Raw genomic sequence first — 25,952 nt, 5'->3', positions numbered from 1 at the left:
TGCAGAAGGCAGGTGACTTTCCCCCATGTGTTTAATTTTGTTGTTTTTATAACTCATCAGTATTCTTCTGAAGAGGAGGAAGTTGATCTCCAAACAGCATTGACAGGTTATCAGACCAAACACAGGAAACTGCTTGAACCCGTGGATCATGGGAAGATTGAATATGAGTCCTATAGGAAGAACTTCTATGTTGAAGTTCCAGAGCTAGCTAAAATGAATCAAGAAGGTAATAACAAAATAAATCTCTGTGTAACCAGTTTTAAATACATCTTCATAAAACCTTTCAGTTCCAGTGCTTTATACCTCATGGGAAGAAAATCTGCTGACTTTTAGGGGCTGCTTTTTACACGGGTGAACAATGGGGGCTACAGTAGAAAGGATGTGCATCTGAGAATCCTCAGTGCATGTGTATAAATTGGTACACAGTACATGGAATCTTAACCTTCAGGTACTGCTAATGTTGTATTTTTAGCCATGGGAAGGGATAAGAAACTATGCAGAAGAGTTAATCGCAGACTCCTGGACATTAAAAATCCTAATTTCACTCCAGTTAATGAGTATTTAACCAGGTTACCTATCCTGTTTGCCCTGAAATTGCCATGAAATTTTGCTTTATTACGATCTGCTGCAGTCATCTTTAGTGGCGTAGCAGGGAAATGCTTGACTAACAAGCAGAAGGTTTCTGGTTTGAACCCCTGCGGGTATGTTTCCCAGACTATGAGAAACACCTATATTGGGCAGCGGCTATATAGCAGGATGCTGAAAGGCATCATCTCCTGCTACACGGGAGGAGGCAGTGGTAAACTCCTCCTGTATTCTACCAGAAGACAACCACAGGGCTCTGTGGGCACCAGGAGTCGAAATCCACTTGACAGCATACTTTATCTTTACAGTCGGCTCCACTAGTCTCACAAATCCTGATTAATTTTTTAACCAAGATCTTTGTGATTGTGTGAACCCTACATTGATGATGTCTAGGATGTAAGAAGCTGATCAAAAATCTTAATATGCTTTCCTGAAAATACATTGCTATAAAACTCAATAACCTCCTATTTACAGATAACATGTTACAAGGGTGCATTGATTAATATGTTTAAAAAATCATTATTTGTAAGCTAATTAAATTGTATTTTGCAGAGGTGAATGCATATAGGCTGGAAATGGAGGGAATTACTGTCAAGGGTAAAGGATGCCCCAAGCCAATCAAAACCTGGGTGCAGTGTGGTATCTCTATGAAAATTCTGAATTCCCTGAAAAAGTAAGTGATTCATACAAGAAAGTGCATATGTCACTAGCATGCCTTAAGGTATATAGGAAATCTTCTAGAAAAGCTATTTGTTTGCTATCTCATGTCTGCAGCATGTAGGTCTGTGTATAAAAAATTGTCATAGAACTACTATGTTCAGGATTACATTGCATTAATTTGTATTTATTATTCAGTTATTAAAAATATGTTATTTAATTGCACTCAATTCTCAGACTATGTAAATATTTTTTTTGCAGGTTGTGCATTATAGAGATTGTTGATGTTCTTAAAATACACTGTTTTTTCCTCTAAGGCATGGCTATGAAAAGCCCACCCCCATCCAAACCCAAGCTATACCTGCAATTATGAGTGGGCGTGATTTGATTGGCATTGCTAAAACAGGAAGTGGAAAGACCATTGCTTTTCTGTTGCCCATGTTCAGACACATCATGGATCAGAGGCCATTGGAAGAAGGAGAGGGCCCAATAGGTATAGATGACACAATAGTTACATTCCTTTGAATGCCATCATCTTTCAGTGTTTAGATTAATTGTTGTGAATTGATTATGAACTGGAAATAAGCTATGATAAGAAATGCTTTTCTGTGTTATACAGCTGCTGTTTCAGTATTACATTTGACAATAGTTTTATCCTTAAAAGGTGGGGTGGCGAGGGGTGGATACCAGAGCTCTGGTTGAATGCTCTGTAGGTGTGTTCAGACAGATGTTTTTTTGTATTTCATTACAGTTTTGTTTCTTGTTTTTGTCATTGCATATTTCTGGAACATGTGTGCTCGGTTCTCCCACAAACTGCAAGATGGCTTGTAGTTCCTCAAAGTTATTGGTGTTACCCCATACCTCTGTATATTTGGTGTGATGTTTTGTGGGGGTAGGGGTAGAATTGTGTGTGGGGGGAGGATACTTGAGGTTGGATAATAAATTTAACTTAATCTTTGAGGTGATCCATGTTCCCTCACAACCTGGATTCTGTGCTTGCGCAGTAACCCCAGCAAGAAGATTATCAAGCTCCAAGAGGCGCTCTTTGGCTTTGCCGAATTGCTCGTGTGGCTCATCTGTTAATTTTGATGGGAAAGTGACTTTCTCCACGGTCCCTTCTCAACCGCTGTGCTGCTTGGTTCAGAAGATGGGCACTCAGCTCTTCATTCCTCATTATTTGTCTCTGGCCTTTGACTATTGGGTTGTTTTCAGTTACTCTACCTCTACTAGATTTGGCTTGGTTCTTTCATGGTTTTTTCCGGCTTGACTCGGACTGCTTTTTGGACTACTCTTCGGCTTTTTGTCTTCAGTTTCATCTCTGTCTCTCCTGCTTCAACGTGGTCTGTATACGTTTTCTCTTCTGGTCTCCTAAGCCAAGTCTCCTAATGGACATTAAAAAGACATTTAAGAAGTGTGCTTCTCGTGGCTGCACCCTTCCCTTATCTGATAAACGACGAGTATCTGCTTTGTCCAGGGAGGGTCACAATGTCCAGGCCTGCAGAACCTGCCCAGCCTTTTCTAGGCAAACGAGAAAGAGCAAGGAACTCAGTCTCAGGGCTGTCCTTTATGAGATAGCTCTTCTTCCCCCAACGCCAATGCCGCATGCAACTCTGCCATCGACACCATCAATGTTGACATTAGCATTAGATTGCCCCTTGGGCTCAAGGGTGATGTCGAGTTCCCCCGTTCATCAGATTAAAGGGGACTCTGACTGCAAGCAGCCTTTTGCTGTGACTGCCAACTCCCATCTTCAACACAAGAAATGGAAGAAGGAGCACTCTGGCTCGCCATCTACCAGTCTGAAGTGCCCTCAACTTTCAGTGTCAATGGAGAAGTCTTCAACATTGACCGATCTCAACCCTCAACCTTGATGGAGAAATCTTTGACAGGGTCCAAGCATTCTAAACATTGCTCAACATCTACTTTGTCAACATGGTCTCTGCCAAAACCTACTTCGCAATTGGTGCATCAGAAACAGACCTTTGCCTCGATGTCAACTTTACCTACATAATCTCCTACTAAACCTACCTGGACATCGGCACAGCGGAAGTTAACTCCCACCCTGATATTGACAATCTTGCCTCATGCACCATCTTGATCAATCTTTAACTTTACAGCCTCCAACATTGAGCCTGTCATTGGCACTGATGCCTACACTAACTTTTATTACTCCAACCTGACTTAGTTTGGGTCGTTCTCTATCGAAACCTGTTACCGTTACCACTATGACATTGATTTCAACTTCAACCTTAAATGTCCCTATCAGGACATCTTTAAAACCTCTGCCACCGTTTCTTGCAGAGTTTTCATTTGCTTGGTCTGGGGCTTCAAGAGGCTTGTATCCAGCACAAGGGCATCATACTGTCGAGAGAGCCTTGTAGTCTTTGATGGATTCTAATAATATTGGTCCATCTGCTTCAACTTTCAGTGGCTTCTGTCTTCATGGATGTGACCGAAAGGATGATTATGAATTGCCTCCAGTCCCAAAGATGTCCTTGATGTCCCCAGCAAGAGTAACCCTTCATTGCTTCCCTCCCCCCTTCCTTGGCAGGAGCGTTTTCATCATTCAGCACCTAATTATGCTTCATTTACTCATCTGACTATTGGAGGTCTCTTGGGGCCCTAGATCCCTGCTATATTGGGTCTGTGATGATCTCGAGATCCGTATTACTTGCCTGCCCCAGGTTTGTCGTACAACTTTGAGGAATATGAAATCTGGAAGTCTAATAAGCTGAAGGGGGTCCAATATTTCCATCAGGTACGATCCCTAACTTACAGCCAGCAAAACCACGCTCGTTTCCTTTTAAAAGATGCTTGATTTTTACATCTCCGGTTGCCCCTATTAAACCATCTCAGCTGACACCTACACACCATCCACCAGCTTCTGGGTGCCCTCCTGATGCTTTTATTCCTGTTTCCTAACCTGTGAAAGTTGTAGTACCATCCAAAGGTGAATACGATTCAGGTTCCTCCTTGGGTGATAAATCTGTCTTGACAGAGAAATCATTGGACCCTTTACCAGATGAGGCTGAGGCAAATCCTCCTTCTAGTTCGCCCACTGAAGAGGTTCATTCTTACAAGTTTCAAATTACTGACATGGTAGCAGCTTTGGGTCCGGAACTGAAAACCCCTAAAACAGAAATTGAAGATCCGGTTTACAATTTCATGACTGGTTCATCAGCTACTCAGCCAATGTTGAGTATTTCCGATGTTGCCAGTACTGGCAAACTGCAAAAGTGCTGGGACCCCAACTTTGTGTCCTCTACTACTTCCAAAAGACTGAAAAATCTGTATAGGGTTTAGGAGGACTCCTGTCCCTTTTTGTTTAACCCTCACCAGCTATCATTGGGTATTTCTGTGCCCCTAGAGGCTCAAAACATTAATTAATTCTTGGTTCTTAATTCTAAATTTTTGTCTATTTTGGATTGTCAATGACACCCTAGTAAACAAAACCTGCAAAGAGTAGTAGGTCATTACCATAAATGGTTTTGCCTCCATGATTAAAAAAAACACCTGCTGAGGTACAAGGGTACAGTTGTACTCCTGAGTTAGTTGACTTGCAAAACAGTCAATATCTTAGTCTTAGTGAAATATATTCTTTTAGGACTTGGCTTGCTTCTGCAAATTTTGTTTGGTTGACTTGGGAGTCAGGGTGCATTCTAAGTTCACCATAATAGCAAACTTGCAAAAAGGTTCAGCATTTTTGCTTCTTGGCATCTAGCAATGACTGTCACTTGTGTAATCCCTCAATATGTTTTGTAGGTGACCTGTTGGCCAGGGTGTGTTCAGAGGTCACCATAATGGCAACTATGGAACAATCTCACCTAGCAATGACTACCCCTTAGCACCTAACAAGGTTATCTTACCCCCATGTCACCCCTGGACACAGGAAAAAGTAATTATCACCTGTTCTCAAGAATGCCAAGTCATTGCACTTTTAACCTTTCAAAATAAGAAGTCCCATCTCAGCCAGTTATCATTGCCTATAATGCCCCTTTCCTACCAGCAAGGGCAGAAAACAAGTAAGCTTGAAGATTAAGAGAACAGAAGGAGAAGGAGAGCAAAGCATAATTGATACTCTTTCAACAGTATGTACTTCTGCCATGGTTGCCAGGGCTGCCCAATTTGGGGGGACAGAGTCACCTCATCACATTTGCATTTTCATGATATCTGGTGAAGGTTAAGCACCCATCACCCAACTCCTTGGTGGCCAACTGTGTAGTTAGTGCTACATCTACCAAGCTACTCTCAACTCTGGTAGAAAAAGAGGGGAGAAAGCTGGACTCCACAGGTTGAAAGTTCTACTCCTGTCTGGCTCTCAAATCTAATTATATGGTGTGTATGTCAAAATATCATTTATCTGTTTGGGATTCCCCAAAAACCATTTAAAGGATGCTCCTCAAGCTTTCTGGGATAAATTCAAATATGCTCTTCAAAAATCTACAAACATTACAATCCTTAAGCTCTATAAAACAACTTGCAAGAAATAGAGTCATGCTCTCTAGCAGGTTATATAACACTTAGATGGGATGTGTGGTTGCACTCTACACCTCTGCAGCACAACATGAAAGAAAAAAATAGAAAATACCTGTTTGATTGTGAAAGGACTCTTTAATTCTCATACTGATGAGCTGATGGAAAAATTGAAGAAATCCAAATACACTGAGAAGACCTTCATATTGTCTTCCCAGCAACCTTACTGTCCTCAAAGGTTCAATTCCTTTGGCAAACAAAATATCAATACAGACCTGCAGACGAGGGATTTTAGAAAGTCTTCAAAATATACCCTGAAAATGCAATATTTTCCTCAGCAATGACACAAACAAAAGACTCATCCTCAGGTCAACTCTAAGCAGTTTGACTACTCGGACAGGGAAGTATCACAACCACACTTTCTCTCTCCTATTGTTCTTGCTCCCTGTCTCCCAAAGTGGCATTGCCTAACATCTGATGCCTGGGTGTTATCCATCATCACAACTGGCTATGCCATTAAATTTTTTAGCTGTCCCATTTACATGGGAATCTAATCCACCCACTCAACTCCAATACTTACAGATGAAGTCCTCTTGCTGCTATAGAAGGGGGCTATAGAACCAGTCCCTTTAAAGGATCGGCACAGGGGCTTTTACTCACAATACTTCCAGGAGCCCAAGAGAGACTGGGGTCTTTGCCCATTCTGCATCTTGGTCACTTGAACAAATGTATAAAGACAAAGCAGTTCCACATGATCTCCTTGCAGACCATTCTTCCCTTGCTGACAGGGGAAGAGTGGTTTGTCATGCTAGAACAAAGGGATGCCTATTTCCACATAGGCATCCACCACAAACACAGGAAGTTCCTAAGGTTTACAATGGGACAACTATGCTACAAGAACACCTTCCTACCATTCATCTTGTCTATCGCCTGCTCACATCCTCACAAAATGGCACTTTATCTTTATCCTTATTTAGATTATTAGCGACTGACTTTGGACTGCAAAGGAACACTACTTTCCTGTGTCAGTTGTACACTCAGTCTGCTATCCTGTCTGGAGATCACAAGGAGCTTGAAGAAATTAGTTAACACCACAGTCCAAGATCCAGTTCATAGGGGCTGTCCTTGACTCACAGGTGCAGAAAGCCTACTTACTGGACGACAGAAAGGAGACAATTGTAGCTCTGACTACTGCCTTCCTTTGCAACCCAAAGCAACGTGCTTGTTCTATAAAGAGATTGCTGAGTCTAATGGCTTCTTGCACGTCCACTGTTCGCAACACAAGTCTCTGAATGCAAAACCGGCAACTATGGTTTCTGTCAGAGTTCTAACCAGCTTCCAGCAGTAAAAACAATTGATGGTCTCTTCGTTCCTGGAGCAACCTGTATTTTCTAGGACAAGCCATGCCATTCCCTCTGCCACTTCCGTCCATAACTTTCACCTCCGATGCCTCCCTGGAAGGGTGGGGTGCACACTGCAAAGGACTGCATATGCAGGGCGTATGTTGCAGAATCGCTGCAACAAATGATTTGCCCATAAACTATCTAGAACTCCTAGTGGTGTTCCACAGCTTGAAGTCTTTCTTACCAGTTCTAAAACATCACACTGTTCAGGGCTTGCTGGACAATAGTGTACCTGAACTGTCATGGGGGATTTGTCTCTTGTTCCCTATGCAATCTATCTTACCAGCATTGGTCCTGGAGCCTGCACCATTGCATCCACCCAGTTGAATTGCACATAAAAGGAACAGACAGCATTCTGGCTGATAACCTGAGAAGGGACTTCTTTGAACCAGCAACACAAGTGGGAGCTGAATTGGGAGATCCTCTGCACCATTTTCCATTCCTGGGAGGCGCCAAGAATCTTCTTCTTTGCAACACAACAAAACAAGAACTGTATTTCTGTATTGCTCTCGAATGGGTCTTGGGAAGTTCTCTTTGGGAGATGCTTTCCAAATGCCCTGGACTGTCCACCTGTACTACCTTTCCCCCTCTGTTCTGTCTACTCTCCAGGGTCCTAAGCAAGGTGTTACAAGATCGGACACGATGCGTATTGTCATACTTTGGTGGCCTCAACAACCATGGTTCACTTCCCTGCTACGCCCATCCAAAAAGATAGGTTGCCTCTTCTATCTCAAGAGAAGAGCTGCGGGTTTCACCCCAACTTAGAAGTGCTTAATCTGATGGCTTGGAAAGTCAATTGCTAGACACTAGCCTCTTGAATGAAATGAGATGAAAGAATCCACTCGATGAAATTATATGTGTAAGTGGAAACAACTTACTCTCCATGCGCCTTTGAAGGGTTGCGACCCTTTCCCTGCCACAATTCACCAGATCATTCTGAACCTCACAGGTCTGAAAAGATTTGATTGATTAAGTGCAGTCAGGTTGGCGTCAACTCTTAGCTATCACATAGACAAATTCTCTCCAGGATGATCTATCTTCAACTTGACCTTTAAGGTCTCTCAGTGGTGCATTCATTGCTGTCGTAATCAAGTCCATCCACCTTGCTACTGGTCATTCTCTTCATCTCTTTCCTTCAACTTTCCCCAGTATTATGGACTTCTCAAGGGAGCTGGGTCTTCGCATAATGTGTCTGAAGTATGATAGTTTGAGCCTGGTCATTCGTGCCTCGAGTGAAGATTCTGGATTGATTTGTTCTATGACACATTTGTTTTTCTGGCTGTCCATGATATCCTCAAATGTCTTCTCCAACATCAAAAAAGCGTCAATTAGTTTAGTTTATTTACGATCTTAGATCAAACAGCAATAGAAACAAAATATACTCGGTAAAGAGAGAAACAAAAACAAAAAGTAAAATATTATCAGATACATAAAATCAAGAACCTTTGGCAGTAGCTGATTGCTGTGCTCTAGCCTCTCTTAATTTGGTCAACGTATAACAGAATTTGGCAATCGCCAAGGATATTGTTGGATCCCTATCTTCTAATAAACAAGTAAGAATCGTCTCCTCCGAGTGGCTTTTGAGACCTTTCAGTTACTGGGATAAAAATAAATCTCTTTCAATGTTTAAGAGAGGAGAGCTGGTCTTGTGGTAGCAAGCATGATTTGTCCCCTTAGCTAAGCAGGGTCTGCCCTGGTTGCATATGAAAGGGAGACTAGAAGTGTGAGCATTGTAAGATATTCCCCTTAGTGGATGGAGCCACTCTGGGAAGAGCATCTAAGTTCAAGCTTTTCTCCAAGATAGGGCTGAGAGAGATTCCTGCCTGCAACCTTGGAGAAGCTGCTGCCAGTCTGTGAAGACAATACTGATCTAGATAGACCAATGGTCTGACTCAGTATATGGCAGCTTCCTATGTTCCTTTGATGTAAAGTGGGCAATGTAACAGTGAATGCTTTAGTGTTTCGGGAGCAGATCCGCAAGGGCATAGTCTCTCATCATAGGGTTTTCTCTCAAATTTCCCTGATAACATCGCTGAGGGTAGGGCATTCAGGCAAGCTCTTGTAAATGCCCAGCGAAGTTTTGGTAAATAGATTGTGTCAAAATAAGAGGCTATGGCCCAATCTTTCTTGGCACTTAGGCATTGTAGAGGCCTATTTATAGAGGCCCTTTCCTCCTGGAAGTTTATGTCCCTGAGACTTTGTTTAACTAGGCATCTTGCCATTGACTCACCATACTCTAACAATTGTGCTGGGCAGAAGCCCATTGTCCGGAGTCTTTCCTCAACCGCCTTACACCAACTGGGTTGTGGGGTAGCGGCAAGGAGGTGAGGTATAAGTCCTACTGGGTATAGATAAGTCTTAATCCAATACAGGATGATAAGAAGCCAGGCCCTAGTCTCCAATTTCAAAAGCCCAGTCTCCAGCCGTATTAAGGAGTTCGGGACGCATTTTGGTACCCCCAACAGTGATCTCAGAAAGCCCGATAGGACTTTTTCTAAAGCTTGTAAATCTTTTAACGGTCTAACCTGAACCCCGTATAGCAGCTGAGGTATCACTTTAGCCTGAAAGGCTTTATTTGCTGCCGGAATGTAGCCACCACCTTGTGCCCAGAAAAAATTCCTAATTGCCATAGAAGATCGGGTGGCTTTCAATTTAGTGGCACTGGTGTGCATAGAAGTACCTCCATTGGACTGGAACACCACCCCCAGGTATCTGTAAGACCTCACCTGCTCTACTCTAGCTCCACCTATAGACCATCTAAAGATCCATTGCTTCTTTGCAAATCTCACGATTTTAGTTTTGGTAGAGTTAATTTCCAAAAAATTCCTCTTGCAGAGCAGACTCAAGCATTCTAATGCTCTTTTTAGGCCAACTCTGGTCTGTGACAATAAGGCCTTGTCATCTGCATACATGTGTGTATGTATTTGTTTCCTTCGGCCCAAGGCCAGCATAATCTGCATACATGAGGTTAGGTAAACACCTATCCCCTATCTTTGGCTCGTGAGTTTCAACTTGCCGTAGGCGGGTGATTAGGCCGTTTATGTAGAAACTGAAAAGAGCTGGTGCTAATAATATGCATCCCTGCTGGACCCCCCTTCCTACAAGGATCTCTCTGGATAATTGGCCATTATGGTCACATTTTACTCTCAGACTCGTGTTCTCATAGAGTTTGTTTATTAGAGTTAGCAATCTCTTATCAGTAGAAGAGTTTGTGAGTTTCTCTCAGAGAGCATCCCTGGATATTGAGTCAAAGGCGCTCTTAAAGTCTATAAAGGCGACATATAATGGCGCCTTTCTGCCCTCAACGTATTTCTCTATTAAACATTGGAGGACCGAACAGTTATCCATTACTGATCTTCTTTTTTTGAACCCTGCTTATTCTTGTTCTAGAATGTTTTCTTTCTCCATCCAGTCCAACAATTTGGAATTTAGATGTTTAGCGTATAACTTACCAATTACGCTTAATAGACTTATGGGTCGGTAATTCAACGGGTCATCAGACGGGCCTTTTTTGTGAATTGGGACGACAGTTGCCTGTTCCCAGTCATTGGGCATATTTGTTGTTAGGTCTATGTAAGTGAACATGGAAGTTAAGAGCAGAGCCCACCAGCTAACATTGGCCCTTAAAAAGTCAGGGGGGATATAATCTTTTCCTGGGGATTTGCCTCTCTTTAGCTGTCCAATCAAATTCTCCACTTCTTCAGTGGTAACTGGAGGCCATATAGGCAATTTCTCCGGGGGGGATGCTGGGCCGAGGTGGAAAGGTTAAGTGTACTTGTGGGGCAGCATAGATTTTAGTGAAATGGTTTACCCATCTTTCCTCCGGGATTGAAATTTGTCTAGGTAACGAATTAACCCCGGATACTAAGTGCCAGAAACTGGCTTCATCCTTATTAAGGGCTGTTATATGCTCTAACCACCGTCTTTCTTTCTGGGCCTCCTTTTTGGCTCTAATCAGAGATTTGTATTGAATTTATATTCAGTATAAATTATAAAACCTTATATTGTTTGAATTTCATGTCTAAGGATAAGGTGTTATTTATTTTGCGGTCAGCAGAGAGTTTTAGCAGTACTTTTTTCACCTTTTTACAGTCCTGGTCGAACCAGGGTTTATTGTAAGATACGTGCAAGGCGGCCCTGGCTTGAGTGCCTCTGACCAGTAAAGGGATAAGTAGAGAAATCAAGGCTTCGTAATTAGCAGTCACTTCAGTCTGGGACACCTGCACCCCTTCGGGGGCGGGTCCTTCGCACCGTTTAATGCAGGCTAGGGTTATTTTTTTATGCTCCTCCATTCCTGCTTCTAAATAACACCAGTTCGTGAGTCTGGCCTCCAGCTCTGGGGACCACTTAATTCTCTGGCCCGAAACGGAGGATTTTGTCTCTGGGTCATCCCTGCGGTTGGATGAGGGTTCTATGATCCCCTCATTGGCTAGATGGCAAGTGACCCTCAAAGGGAAATGGTCACTCTCAGGTCTTGGGATAACCTTCAGCTGTATTATTTTGTCTATAAGCCCCCCAGAGACCATTACATAGTCTATTGTCGTTTTATACTGAGAAAAAAGGTAAATTGGCCAGGGCAGTCTCCTTTGACGGCTCCATTAAGAATATGGAGGTCTAATTTGTTAGTCAGCTGTACCAGCAGCCTGACAGTAAAGTTACTGCCCTGGTCTATCAGGATACGAGTTGATGCAAGAGGAGAGTCTTCTGATGTCAGGTGGGGCATACCCCCCATTCCTGAGTCCTCAAGCACATTAATTCTGGCATTACAGTTGTCCCCTATCATTATTGCTGCCCTCGGATGGTCCATCATCAGCTGCATGAGGTATCTTTCAAAATCACCCCAGTGAGATTTACTATGTATTCTAAGACATAAAATGGGCATATACAGATTGACAAGAATAATTTGTGTTTCATGTGTGAGAAGCAGGACTGCCATCGCGATATTAGAGCAGCAAGGCAGAACTAGGGTTTCTGCTCTTAGCCCATGGGAAACACCTATTGCGAGCCCACCCCCCCATGTTTCTGCTTCCTTTAGTGCTCCAAGAAGCAGGAGCCAAAAATCTTTATAATAAGGGAAATCAAAGTTGTCCGTCCTCCAGGTCTCCTGTAGGAGGAGCACCTCGTGGTTAGCAATAAATGCAGATAGCTCAGGGTCCTGGTCTTTTTGTAGCCAACCAACAGCATTCCATGAAAGTAATTGTGAATGTCAACTTTTCCCCCTGATCAGTCAAGTTCGCCACCTTGGATGAATGAGATGGACTGATCTGAGCTCTATTTTCCATCTCTGCAATCTCTTCTGCCAATTACTTGGGAGGGACTTCATTGCGATGAGCAATTAATGTCTCGAACAGGGGTTTTGAGTCTATTTCCAGAACCACGTCAATATGTTTTCTGTCCCGCTTCTTCAAAGTCCAGCTTTTGCATCCATGTTACTTGCATGGAATGTTGTTGGTTGGCTACAAAAAGATCAGGACCCTGAGCTATCTGCATTTATTGCTAACCACGAGGTGCTCCTCCTACAGGAGACCTGGAGGATGGACAACTTTGATTTCCCTAATTATAAAGTTTTTTTGGCTCCTGCTTCTCGGAGCACCAAAGGAGGCAGAAACATGGCGGGGGGAGAACCATTGTCCGAACAATTCTGATCTTTGTTGGGTATAGACACATCACGGCAACTAAATAGTCTTTCCAAGGCCTTCATTGCAACTCTATCAAGTGCTAGTCTGTGACATATTTCTTGATTGCTAGATTCTTTACTTTTGATTGTCAATCCTAAAAGGCAGAAGCTGCTATCCACCACTTTATTGTCTTCATTATCAGTTCTGAGGCTGGCTGCTGTACCTGTTGTCATTAGTTTAGTCTTCATGACATTTAGTCGTCGTCCAATTTTTCACTGTCCTCCTTGACTTTCGTTGCTAGAGCTTGCAGATCATCTGCATTCTCAGCTATCAGAGTGGTGTCAACAGCGTAGAGCAGGTTACTGATGTTTCTTCTTCCAACTTTAAAACCATGCTCATCTTCTTCCAGTTCAGCTTCTCTCAGTATATGTTCAGCATATCAGTTGAATAAATAAGGAGAAAGTATACAGCCTTGTCTTGCTCCTTTGCCGATCTGAAACCAGTCTGTTTCGCCATGTTCTGTCTGGACTGTGGCTTCCAGTCCTTTATATGGGTTTCTCATTAGAACAGTGCGATGTTCTGGGATATCCATTTTCCTAAGGGTATTCCACAACTTGACATTGTCAACACAATCAAAGTCTTTTCTGTGGTCAATAAAGCACATATTGACTTATTTTTGGTATCTTTTGGCTTTCTCTATTATCCAGCGTACATCAGCAATGATGTCGCTAGTTGCTTGGCCTTTTCTGAAACCAGCTTGAACATTCGGCATTTCCCTTTTCCACGTAGGGCTCTAATTTGCGTTGGATTGGAAATTGAGGATACTAGCTGGGCCGGGCGCAGAGGCCCTCTTCTCCCCCCCCCCCCACCCAAATTGCCCGATTCTCATAAGAACATAAGAACAGCCCTGCTGGATCAGGCCTAAGGCCCATCTAGTCCAGCATCTTGTTTCGCACAATGGCCCACCAGTTACAGCTGAAAGCCACAGGCAGGAGTTGAGGGCATGCCCTCTCTCCTGCTGTTACTCCCCTGCAACTGGTACTCAGAGGCATCCTGCCTTTGAGGCTGGAGGTGGCCTTTAGCCCTCCAACTAGTAGCCGATGATAGACCTCTCCTCCATGAAGTTATCCAAACTCCTCTTAAAGCCATCCAGGTTGTTGGCTGTCACCACATCTTGTGGCAGAGAATTCCACAAGTTGATTATGCATTGTGTGACAAAGTACTTCTGTTTGTTGGTCCTAGATTTCCTGGCAATCAATTTCATGGGATGACCCCTGGTTCTAGCGTTATGTGAAAGGGAGAAGAATTTCTCTCTATCCACTTTCTCCACACCATGCATGATATTATAGATCTCTATCATGTCTCCCCGCAGTCGTCTTTTCTGTAAACTAAAAAGCCCCAGGTGTTGTAGCCTTGCCTCATAAGAAAGGTGCTCTAGGTCCCTGATCATCTTGGTTGCCCTCTTCTGCACCTCTTCCAATTCTACAATGTCCTTTTTTAGATGTGGTGACCAGAATTGTACGCAGTACTCCAGGTGTGGCCACACCATATATTTGTATAAGGGCATTATAATATTAGCAGTTTTATTTTCAATCCCCTTCCTAATGATCCCTAGCATAGAATTGGCCTTTTTCACAGCTGCTGCACATTGAGTCGACACTTTCAACAAGCTGTCCACCATGAGCCCAAGATCCGTCTCCTGGTCAGTCACCGATAACTCGGATCCCATCAGCATATACTTAAAGTTGGGGTTTTTTGTCCCAATGTGCATCACTTTACACTTGCTAACACTGAACTGCATTTGCCATTTTGTCGCCCACTCCCCCAGTTTGGAGAGATCCTTTTGGAGCTCCTCACAATCCGTTTTGGATTTCACTACCCGGAAGAGTTTGGTATCATCTGCAAAATTGGCTGCCTTGCTACTTACCCCTGCTTCTAGATCATTTATGAATAAATTAAAAAGCAGAGGTCCCAGTACAGATCCCTGGGGGACCCCACTTCTTACTTCCCTCCATTGTGAAAACTCTCCATTTATACCTACCCTCTGTTTCCTGTCTTTCAACCAGTTAGCAATCCACACGTACTTGTCCCCTTATCCCATGACTGCTAAGTTTCCTCAGGAGTCTTTGATGACAAACTTTGTCAAAAGCTTTTTGGAAGTCCAGGTATATTATGTCAACTGGATCACCCTGATGCACCTCCTCGGGCAGCAGGCAGGAGGTCTCCTTCTCCTGCCCGCTGCTGCCTGCTCCTGGCGGCCGGGCAGGCCCACCGGTGCCTCCTCATCTCAGCAGCCGGGCTGGGCCGCCTCCTCATCCCAGCAGCTGTTTTCTCCCCGTTCCCGTCACTTGTCCGGCAGCTGCTCACGAACTCTTGCAAGAGCTGCCACGCATGGGATTAGTGATAGGTACACCTAGGAGAAATAAATATATAGAAGATCGATTGTGCTGTGGTTTGCGCAATCTGTTAAGTCTCTTTTCTTTGGCATGGGTATGTATACTGACCTTTTCCAATCTGTTGGCCACTGTGTCATTCTCCAGATTTGCTGGCATTGTTTGGTTAGAGCCTTGACTGATTCTGATTCTGTTCCTTGCCATATTTCTGTAGCTGTCCAATCAATTCCTGTAACCTTTCAACTTGGTAATGCCTGGAGTGCTGATGTAACTTCATCTTCCTGTACTAGAGGTTTTTGCAAGTAGGGGATATCTTCTAAAGTATCTTGGATGTTGACATCCCTTCTGTACAGCTTTTCAGTATACTCCTTCCCAGGGGCGTAGCTAGGGGAGAGGGGGCCCGTGTTCACTGCTCTCCTCGGTGGCCCCTCGGATAATGAAGAAAATAGGGAGAGGGGAGCTAGGGGGCCTGGGTTCTTTGAACCCATCTGCCCAATTATAGCTACACCCCTGCTCCTTCAATCTCTGTTTGATCTTCTCTGAACCAATTACTATCTGTCTTTTGGCATCCCTTAACATACCAATTCGAGATTGGAACTTCCTTCTGAGTTCAGAGATCTTTTGGAAAACTTTTCTTGTTTTTCCATGTCTATTTCCATCGTCAAGGTCTTTACAGATGATGTTGTAGTTCTGCAAAGACAGAATTACAATGGGAATGTGAAACGTAAGAAGCATGAATATGGGTTAGCTCGACACAGTGAAAGATAAAATGAATTAACTACAGATTGACATCTTGGGCATCAGTGAATTAAAATGGACTCTAATAGGACACTTTCAGTTAGAAAACCATACCGTTTACCACGCAGGACATGAAAAACAAAGAAGGAATGGCGTTGCTTTCATAGTCAGGAAGGATATAGCATGATATATACCGCATTGGGTACAATGCAGTCAGTGACAGACTAATATCAATTGGATTTCATGGATTACCATTTAATATGACAGTTTTTCTAGGTCTATGCCCCAACGACTGATGCAGAAGAAGAGAAAGTTTATGAGTTCTATGTTCAAGTTCAGTCTGAAATTGACAGAACATGCAAGCAGGATGTGCTGGTGGTGGTTAGAGACTGGAATGCCAAAATTGGAAAAGGTTAGGAGGAAAACACAGTTGGATTGTGTGGCCTAGGAAACAGAAATGAAGCAGGAGAACGACTTATTAGTTTCTGCCAATCCCATAATCTCTTCATTGCTTACATTCTTTAACCAACCAAAGTGGCACCTATACACATTGACATTTTCAGATAGAGTACACCGAAATCAAATTGATTACATTATTGGTGCAAGGAGGTGGAAGAGCTCAATTATAACAGCAAAAACATGGCCAGGAGCCGATTGTGGAACAGATCATAAACTGCCCATGTGCAAGTTTCAAGTTAAACTAAAGGAGAAAAATAAAGCTATCCAGTTTCCACAATACAGTCTTGAAAAATGTATCCACCATTTTGAAGGAGAACATCAGGAACTGCTTTGAAGTTCTGAACCTTATTCATAGGGAACCAGAGGAACTGTGAAATAAAATCAAAGAAATTAAGGATGAATGTGAAAAGAGACTGCCAAAGACCAAGAAACAGAAGAAAGCAAAATGGATGTCAGAAGAGACAGTGGAAATTGCTAAGAAGAGGAGAGAGGCCAAAGTCAAGAAAGATAAAGACCTCAGGAAGGAACTTAATAGGGAATTTCAGAAAGCTGTTAGAAGAGACAAGGAGCAGTACTGAAAAGATTAGGGCTTTCCAATAGTAAACTAAACATTCATCTAGCTGCTCTGTCTGCTCGCCATCCGGACTGGGATTACTGTACTGTATTTTCTCACCCAGACTCAAAAAGATTTCTGAAAGGACTTAACAATCTATTTCCTCCTATTCAGGAACCAATTCAGCCTTGGAGCTTTTCATTGGTGCTATCCTCTCTCACTGAAACGCCATTTGAACCACTTTTCATCTTCCCTAAAACTTCTTTCTTTGGAGGTTACTTTTCTGGTGGCTATAATGTGGGCTAGGAGGATCAGTGAGCTGACAGCACTCTGAGCTGACTCCCCTTATACGAAATTCTATCCCACTAAGGTGGTATTCCTGACTGATTCCTCCATCATCCCTAAAGTGATTTCCGATTTTCATTTGAACCAAGATATTGTTATACCTATCTTTTCCCCTGGATCCTTCAACACCATTTGAAAATATGATGCACTCCCTTGATGTCCAGAGTTCCTTGTTCTATTACCTAAAAAGGACAAACCCTTTTAGAAAATTGAACCAGCTTTTAATCTCATACAAGGGGAACAATAAGGGTCTCCCTGTATCTAGGCAGAAGTGCTCTCATTAGCTTGTTGAGCTTATTTACATTTGTTATAAACAACAAGGGGTTAAGCCCTTATGGAATGTAAGGGCTCACTTCGCTAAGGCTATTGCGACATCTGCTGCTCACATGTCCCATATTGGCATGAATGACATATTTATTAACGTCTAAGGGGAAATGTCTAGGGGTGCGTGGGAAAATGCATCAGATTAATCCAAAACAGGACAAGAAATATGTATTACAAGAAAGGATGAGGGGCAGCCCAGTGGCTAGAAGGATGAACGCTGTGTTCAGCATGATCATAGTAAGGCTTATAGCAGTATCTCTTCAGACATCTAAAGCTTATGCATAAGAACTAGCAATTGGAGTTTTAAAGGGAGCAGATAGTGTGAAATGGTATGATAGTGGATTCTGGCATTTCCTAATGATTTTTGGTTAATATATGAGGCAAACAACCAACTGTATATAATTGTATATAACCTTATACTGTATATAACCTTGCAGCTTTGCCCAGCATAGCTCAGTTTTGCAGATGCAATTGTATCTTTTTCACCTCCGGATTCTTGATTCACATTCACATTTAATTAGGTTAGCATTGGCTGTCCATAAAATGTTTGCTTAGAAACTAATGTTGAAATGTTTTCCAACACTGAATTTTTCTTCAATTATCTGACTTGAAACTGAAACACATCTATATATATAATTCTCCTGGGTGTGCCAGGGAAAAATGCGTCCTGGCAGCCCAGCTGATTGGCTGGGCTGTGGAGGTGCCTGATTGGCTGGCGCACCCAGGAGTGCCTGCTGGCGGCGGGGGCACTCGGCCCCGCCGGAGACGGGGGGGTGGAGAGAGAGAGGTAGCTGGTCCCAAAGAGCGCACAGATGCTCTGTGCGGGGTCGGCTTGTATATTAGAAATAACTGTAGATTTGGAATACAACATCTTGTTCTGCTACCCAGTGCAGCAAGATCTATCACATCCAAGATCTCCTAGGAGCTTGTTCTTTACAATCTGATTAGTTGGAGGAGCAAAGTTCATTGCTCCAGAGGCTACTGCAGTGAAGAGGCAAAGTATATATAGATTTGTCCAGTGTTTTAAAAAGATTGTAAAACAAATGAAAGTATATTCATGTTGTTAAGACTTCTAAAATGTGCCTTCGTTCTTTATGCAGTGTTAAATCTATGTGTTTGAGTGGCATCTCCAGCTGTTGCTGAAGCACCACTGTGGATGATGCCCATAGTCTAAAATCCTAAGCATTATTGGTTGAAATACGTTGCACTAAAATTGACGGGAATCACTTCTGAGTAAAAAAAATTAAGATTAGGATTTTCGTGATTACAGTCATACTCCTTGTTCTTTTCAGCTGTCATTATGACACCTACTCGAGAGCTGGCCTTGCAGATTACAAAGGAGTGCAAGAAGTTCTCAAAAACACTTGGACTTAGAGTTGTGTGTGTATATGGAGGAACAGGAATAAGTGAACAGGTATATAAAACACTTTTGTCTTCATAGAATCTTGACTTGTGTTGCCATAAGAGCAATATTTATTTAGAAACCTTTATTGTTTTGTTTCGCTTTCGGTATGGCACTATATGTGTAATTTCATTATTAACATAGTCTATGATCATAGGCATTTTTTATCTGTTTGGGTTTTTTGCTTGCAAAATTTAGAAGAACATTTAAGATACTGTTTGACTTCCCATTACAGAATTAAAAATGTCTTGGTTGTTGCACAAAATGTTCAGCTGGGGTGCCAATTTATCCCACACTACTAACTGAGGCTTAAGGAGACATTTAACAAATGGATGGTATTTTATATTAAAATGATTGTTCAGAGTTAAAATAAATTATTTCAAGTGCCATTAGCAAAATCATAGATGTTATGAATTTCAATAGCTTACTCTTGATTATTTTCATCCAGATTGCTGAACTGAAAAGGGGTGCAGAAATCATCGTTTGCACACCTGGCCGTATGATTGATATGTTGGCAGCTAATAATGGTAAGAAGAGGCTTTTCCAATTAATACAATTCTTGTATTAAATAAACTTTAGAGGGATTTTTCATGAATGGTCTTTTGGAATGTATGTATTTCTTGAAGCTGTGATATCTGATGGTGTGCATAGTCATAAAACTTCAGTGCCTTTTGATGTGAATCTTAAAAATGTTTGGAGGACATAAATAAATCTGCCCATAAAGAATTTTTAAGACGACATACATGTAGTTTAGATTTATTCCTCAAAATTGGTTGGCTTAGATTATTGTCTATTTTTCTCTTATTGTGAAGTTGTGCTACTTTCTGTCTTGCTGACAATGCAACATAATGCACTTTTTGTCTAAAAGAAATTTAGCTCTAAATTCCTAAATTGAAGTAAATGCACAATCTGTTGTTTTTTTTAACAAAAACCTGAAATTTCTTACATTAGCTTCCTACTTAAGAATACAGAAATACAGGAACACATAAGTATTACAGTCTTTCTGCTTAGTCCAAATGAATAAACTAAAGTGAGATATTGCAGCTTGAAAATGCTTTTTACTTTTATTATTGCATGCTTGTCAGATAGTGTTTGATAATTTGTTTAAATATTGTACTTCAAAACCTCTACTAAACTGTTGACATTTGACTTCTGTGGAAAAAGTCCCTTCAAGAATTATAGAGCTGGCTTCCAAGACTAAACCATCAAAGGTAGGTGCAGCAATGCTGTTCCCAAGTAATGTGCACTTTGAGGAAATAATGAAAATATAGCCTGGTCTAAATATTTAGTATTAGGATATTAATAAGTGCATTTGTACCTGAAGAAGCAAAAATCTGACTTGTAATTGCCCTTAAATTTGGTTCTGTAAAAAACCCATTAAAATAATTTGAGGAGTAAATGCACCTTTAGAGTTTCCCCTTGCTTGCAAAAAAATCATGTTGTATGTCACTGTGGTAGATTCTAACCCACAGCCCAATTAGAGGCTCTTACAGCAGATAGCTGTCAGTAGCTGGGGTGACATTCAAGCCTTCTGCATATTCACGAATGAGTGGAAGTGTTGTGATGAATTAGCACTTGTGTCTTGAAGGTCAGTACAGAATTAGAATAGCCCTGGAAGTGGGGCTGTGATGGTGCATCTCAGTAGCCCTGTTCAAAAGCTGTGGTACCTGGTTACATGGCTAATGTGAGTATGCTGACTCTCATTCCCTACTGTTGCTACAATGAATACTTATGTAACGCTCTTCAACAAAAGTTCTCAAAGTGGTTTACATAGAAAAATAAATACTACATAAATAAGATGGTCCCCTGTTCCCAAAGGGCTCATAGTCTAAAAAGAAACATAAGGCAGATACCAGCAACAGAGACTGGAAGGATGCTGTGCTGGCACTTCCTCCTCCACAAGCTCCATAGCTATACATCCTGCTCTCCATGAGTACAGTCTTTGTACCTAGCATCTCAAGTCATAGAGAGACACTCTCCCTGGATAAAGAGTACCTTTTCAGACCAAGGCTGCTCAAAGATAAGAGGTGTGACCATGGAGTATGTCAGGGTGGGATGGAGAACCACACACACACGGATGGATACTAGTGGGCATACTCATGTTGGATTCAGTAACTTCTGAACAGGGCTATTGCATACTTCCCTGCTTCCTGTAAAGACTATGCTCTTGTATTCAGAGGAAGTTGGGGAGGGCTTGTTTTCAGTTTCATCACTAGTTTCTTCGTGAACTAGAGTAATAGAAACAGCAAGATTGGCATTTGAAAACATGCCTAAAGTGCTGTTTTAAGATAATAAATTTCCATTATCCTTTTGCAGTTTTGAGGGTTCAAGACTCTTGGTTTAAATCCCCAAGCTGCTCTCTCCTAATTACAAATTACATGGGCTTGGATTGAAAGGTCCTTGGGTGGAATTGAAAGGCACATTGTGTGTGTGTGTGTGTGTGTGTGTGTGTGTGTGTGTGTGTGTGTATGCTTATGCTTATGCATGTATTCTTCTGATTCTCTTCCTACCCCCTCAGCCTCTTGTGTCATATGGCACACTGCTCCATCACTCTACTCCTCTAGAGTAGTGTGCGTGGTAGTGCTTTCCACCAGGATATGGAGAACTGTGGGTCCAAGCTATGGTGTAGAATTGCTGCTGTACTTACCATACTATAGTTTCAGATATGTTGGGCAGCATCATAGTTGTGACAAAGCACCATTGAAATCAATGAAAGTTAGTCACAACTAACTGAAATCCCATGACTTTTGTTGGAACTTTGTCCGAATGCTGCCTGTTCTCTGCCAGTACCCTTGAGATATTATCTGTTACTCTTAAAAATAAAATTCTTATATAAATTTCTTTTGGTTGAGCCCATTGCCTAAGACAAATGACTTATGTATAGGTCCATTTGTCACTGTGACTGGGATAGCTGTTGGTTTTTAAACTAATTGAATTAATTAGTTCAACCTATGTGCATAGATGTGGAAAACTTTGATTATATATTACTCATTAATTGGTATGTGGAACCATTTGCTGTCATCTGCAAATCAGTGGGAGAAATCCTGCTTCTTTTTAAATTGGTGACAAAACTTTCATTGCCTTCACTGTGGTTTGACTTTCATCCATCCTAAATGTTTCAGATTATAATCTACATGAAGATTTTTCTAAGACTTCTTCAGTTAGCACTTGAACTTTGCCTTCCACACATGCGCTGTAATCTCTAATATGTTTTTTCCTAGGTGGCGCTCACAGATAATGGCTGATGTGGCTCGTTGCTTCACCTCAGTCTTAGTTTTATGATGTGTTTTGGTGAGGGCTGTTTTCTGAATTTTATAGGTTCTTCTGGCCCTAAATTGGTATGCAAGAGAAGAGATATATAAAATAACAGGCCTTGTGTACCAGTACACAATTGCCACAATGTCTGTCACAGGGGAAAAAAAAGAGATAAGGCATTTAGTGAATTGCTTTTTAAAAATAAATACAAGTTAAATGTTTCTTTAGATGCTAGTCGGATATGTATCATTTTATTTATACAGTATTTGCTGTTGAGGACAAATAGCTGTTAGCTCATTTTTGTTTCTCTTTGTTTTTCTCTCTCCTTTCCACAGGTCGGGTGACAAATCTTCGAAGAGTTACTTATGTTGTCCTTGATGAAGCTGACAGAATGTTTGACATGGGCTTTGAGCCTCAGGTGAGATTGGGACATTACTAAACTCCAGGTTTTTTGCTTAGAACTGAAAAGGGATCATGAGTGAAATTTGTATCGATCTAGTTCTGCTCTGTTATGAACTAATAATTTGGATTGCGATCCATTACCATCCATAAAGCTGGGGCTCTGCGCCTGCACAGGACCTCACGAGTGTATTCCACAAGCTCTTGTGGCACCCATGCTTGGCCTCTCGCACTCAGCATGGCCATTTATTTTGTTAATTTGAGCATCGTTTCCTCAGTTTCTGACTGCCTTAGCATTAACCTTGATTGGTTTCTGCTCCTTGGTTACTCTGTTAGATTCTGTGAGTAAAGTGATTGGACTGGGGGTTTTTGGCTTTGTGAATTTGGACAGCCTTGTTACTACTCTTTTGCTTCTGGACATTGGTTTTTTCCATGTTATCCCCTTAGTTTTCCAAATGGATGCTAAAAAGACTTTCTAAAGATGTGTTGATTGTGGGGGCAAATTGCCATCCACTGATCGCCATGACAGCTGTCTTTTATGTTTGGGAGAAAAACATAATACTACTTAATGTAAGATCTGTACTTAGTTTTCCTGACAAACTTTGAAGAATCTGGCTCTGTGTCTTTGAGTGTCGTATAAGCAAGTACTTAGACTGCCACTGCTGACACCTCGATCTCTGTCAAAGTTGGTGTCAGGAACTGTAGCAGCTGCACAGTCTAAACCCTCGACATTGGTCATGACCTCTACTGACACAATGTTCAGTAATCCCACGGATGTGCCAAAGGGTTCTTCTTCTTATCAACATAGAAAGCATAAGATGACTTCCTCATCAAACAGCAATCACCCTTCATCTCAAAGAGCCACATGGAGAAGGTTGCTGTTCCAACCTCATGGGCAATGGTCAGCACTCTGACTGCTGTCTAGCTTTCCATGTCAGGATTGACTGACGCAGGTGGGATTAGCTACGCCGATGTCTACATTGGCACCATCTACAGTGCCCAGATCTACTGTTAGCACTCCCATCTCCAACTGCTGTGCAGTTTTTGAAATCGAGGTCGATCTCCACTTCAGGAAGTTCTACACGGCTGTGTGCTGAGCTTGCGTTGGTATTGACGAGCGATTGACATCATCCCTCGATGTCTGTTTCTAATCTGGATCGTAATCCATTGAGCTCCATTAGTAATGGGTTCTGCGCCTGCGCGGAACTCTCTCGAGATTGATCAGCACCATCAAAGTAAGGAAGAGGCGTTAGACCCTGTGTCTACCAAGACACTTTTTTCACTCTCTTACTCTAACAGTACTCTTTCGGCTTCTACATTTAAAAGGTTCCTGAATTGAGGTTTAGATGTTGACCCTGATTTGGATGAAGGTTTTGTGCCTGTCCCTAAAACACTTTCTATGTCTCCTGCCCGTTTTGTGCCTGCTGGTCCTGTCTCTCCTCCTCCGGCTTGCTTACAAGGTGGTGATGCTGGACAAGCGTTTATACAGCCTAAGCCCCAAAGCAAGTGTACTCTTCGATGTGGTTCCTCCTTGGGCCATCGCTACTCTATGTCCCCACATTTTCCTACTTTTGGGGAAAGCTATAGGGAAAGATATGATACTGCTTCTCCTGGCCTCCCGTAGGACTACAAGGAGTATTGTTTGTAGAAAGCACAACAGATTTCCACCATGGAGAAATTCTGCCAAGTGCAATTTGCTTCTGGTGTTCCTGGAACTTTTGCTACTCAGTTGAGTGTCTCTCTTTTTAGGTCTCCTGTGACTGAATGTCAGTCCCTTTTGCCTCAGCCTCAGACTTCTGCAACTCCCTCTTCAAATCCTCTGGAGCCTGCTAATGTGTTGCCTCACAGCCTTGCAAATACATCTACAGCCTTGTCCCCAACAGGGGCATGTGGTTACCCTAGCTTCCCCTGAATCCCACCCATTATGTACCCAGGGCTAGTGGACCGTCATCTAAGGGTGAATATTATTCTTATTCCAAACTGAAGCTGAATCTGTGGGTACAGCACACCCTTCTGACCCTTCCCCAAAGGAAAATGTTCAACCTACGCCTTGGATTTCCCTAAATGAGAAGGCTTACCACCTGCAAATTTTGGAGATGGCTGAGGCTTTAGGCCCTGAAATTAAAAAGCAAACTACTGAAGCAAAGGATCCTGTATATGACTTAATGGCTTCCTAACAGTGCTCAGCCGGTGCCCTACCAATGCTTCCAGTTCTATCAAGGGCTGCTCAATCAGCTTGGAAGGTGCAGCAAACTTCAGTTCCAACTTTGGAGTGTTTGCAGGGCCTATATTGTGTTCAGAAGGAAGATTGCTCATTCCTAGTGAAGCATCCAACTCCTATTTCGTTAGTAATTGACTGTGCTACCTCTTTAAAAACTGGCTGTCGTCATACCACTCCGGCTGATAAGGAGGGCCATAAAATTGATGTTAGGGGCCATAAGGTTTATTCTATCTCTTGCATATCTGTTCTCATAGCTAATTCTTTTGCTTGCATAACCAAATATCACCACTCCTTATGGGAATGTTTGTATCAGGATGAAAAGACTTTATCTCCTGATGAGTTCAAGAAATGATTTGCTGAAACTTGTATTAAATCCACCAGCATTACACATCAGTAGCTTAGTATTGCTAAAAATTTTGCTGAAACTGAGGCTATGTTGACTGATGTTTCCTTTCACCGTTATGCTTGGCTTTATTCAGTGAACCTACAGAACGACATGAAAGAAAAAATTGGATTGCCTTTTGATGGCAAAGATCTCTTTTAGCGAAGAGACTGATAATACCATGGAAAAATTAAAGAAATCTAAATATACAGCAAATCATTTGCCTTCCACTACACAGTCTTACTTGTCTTCTAGATTCTGGCCTTATAGCCGGTGAGATTTTCTGAAGCCCATCCTCCCCTACCAATGTTGTCTTTGTGGTCAAAAGGTGAAACTATCACAGGAGTCATGCAGTAAACCACAAGATCCCTCAAAGCTGCATCTCTAATGGTCAGGACAATCTACTGAATCAGTTTCCACAGCCCTGCCTGCCAGTTCCATCAAACTGTCAAGCTATGCATCTGCATGGCACCACATAACACCAGACAAATGGTTTCTACATATTGTCCATATGGGCTATGCGACAGAGCTAGACTCTTTACAAGTTTTCACCAGGATACGTTACACACTGGTGATGACTACTTTGTTGGAGGAAGTGAAGCTTTTATTGGGAAAGGGCGCTATTGCCCCAGCATGGTGGACATGTCGGAGCAATGGTTTCTACTCTCGCTATTAGCAGATTCCAAAATGGGATGGTAGGCTCCATCCCATTATTTACTTGAAATAACTCAACAAATATGTCCAT

General features: G+C 42.2%; 1 protein-coding gene across 2 annotated transcripts in view; it reads left to right on the top strand.

Moving 5' to 3' along the window:
• DDX46 (DEAD-box helicase 46) overlaps positions 1 to 25,952 on the top strand; it is an 84,803-nt gene that overhangs the window by 29,750 nt on the left and 29,101 nt on the right. For both annotated transcript variants that reach the window (XM_053293575.1, XM_053293574.1), the window contains exons 9-14: positions 61 to 226; positions 1,138 to 1,258; positions 1,560 to 1,735; positions 18,841 to 18,962; positions 19,399 to 19,477; positions 22,541 to 22,623. In XM_053293575.1, coding sequence (XP_053149550.1) covers positions 61 to 226; positions 1,138 to 1,258; positions 1,560 to 1,735; positions 18,841 to 18,962; positions 19,399 to 19,477; positions 22,541 to 22,623 — 747 coding nt within the window. The remainder of the gene's footprint in view (positions 1 to 60; positions 227 to 1,137; positions 1,259 to 1,559; positions 1,736 to 18,840; positions 18,963 to 19,398; positions 19,478 to 22,540; positions 22,624 to 25,952) is intronic.

Source organism: Hemicordylus capensis, chromosome 2 (genome assembly GCF_027244095.1).
Source record: "Hemicordylus capensis ecotype Gifberg chromosome 2, rHemCap1.1.pri, whole genome shotgun sequence".
NCBI lineage: Eukaryota > Metazoa > Chordata > Lepidosauria > Squamata > Cordylidae > Hemicordylus > Hemicordylus capensis.
This window is presented reverse-complemented; position numbering and strand designations above follow the sequence as displayed.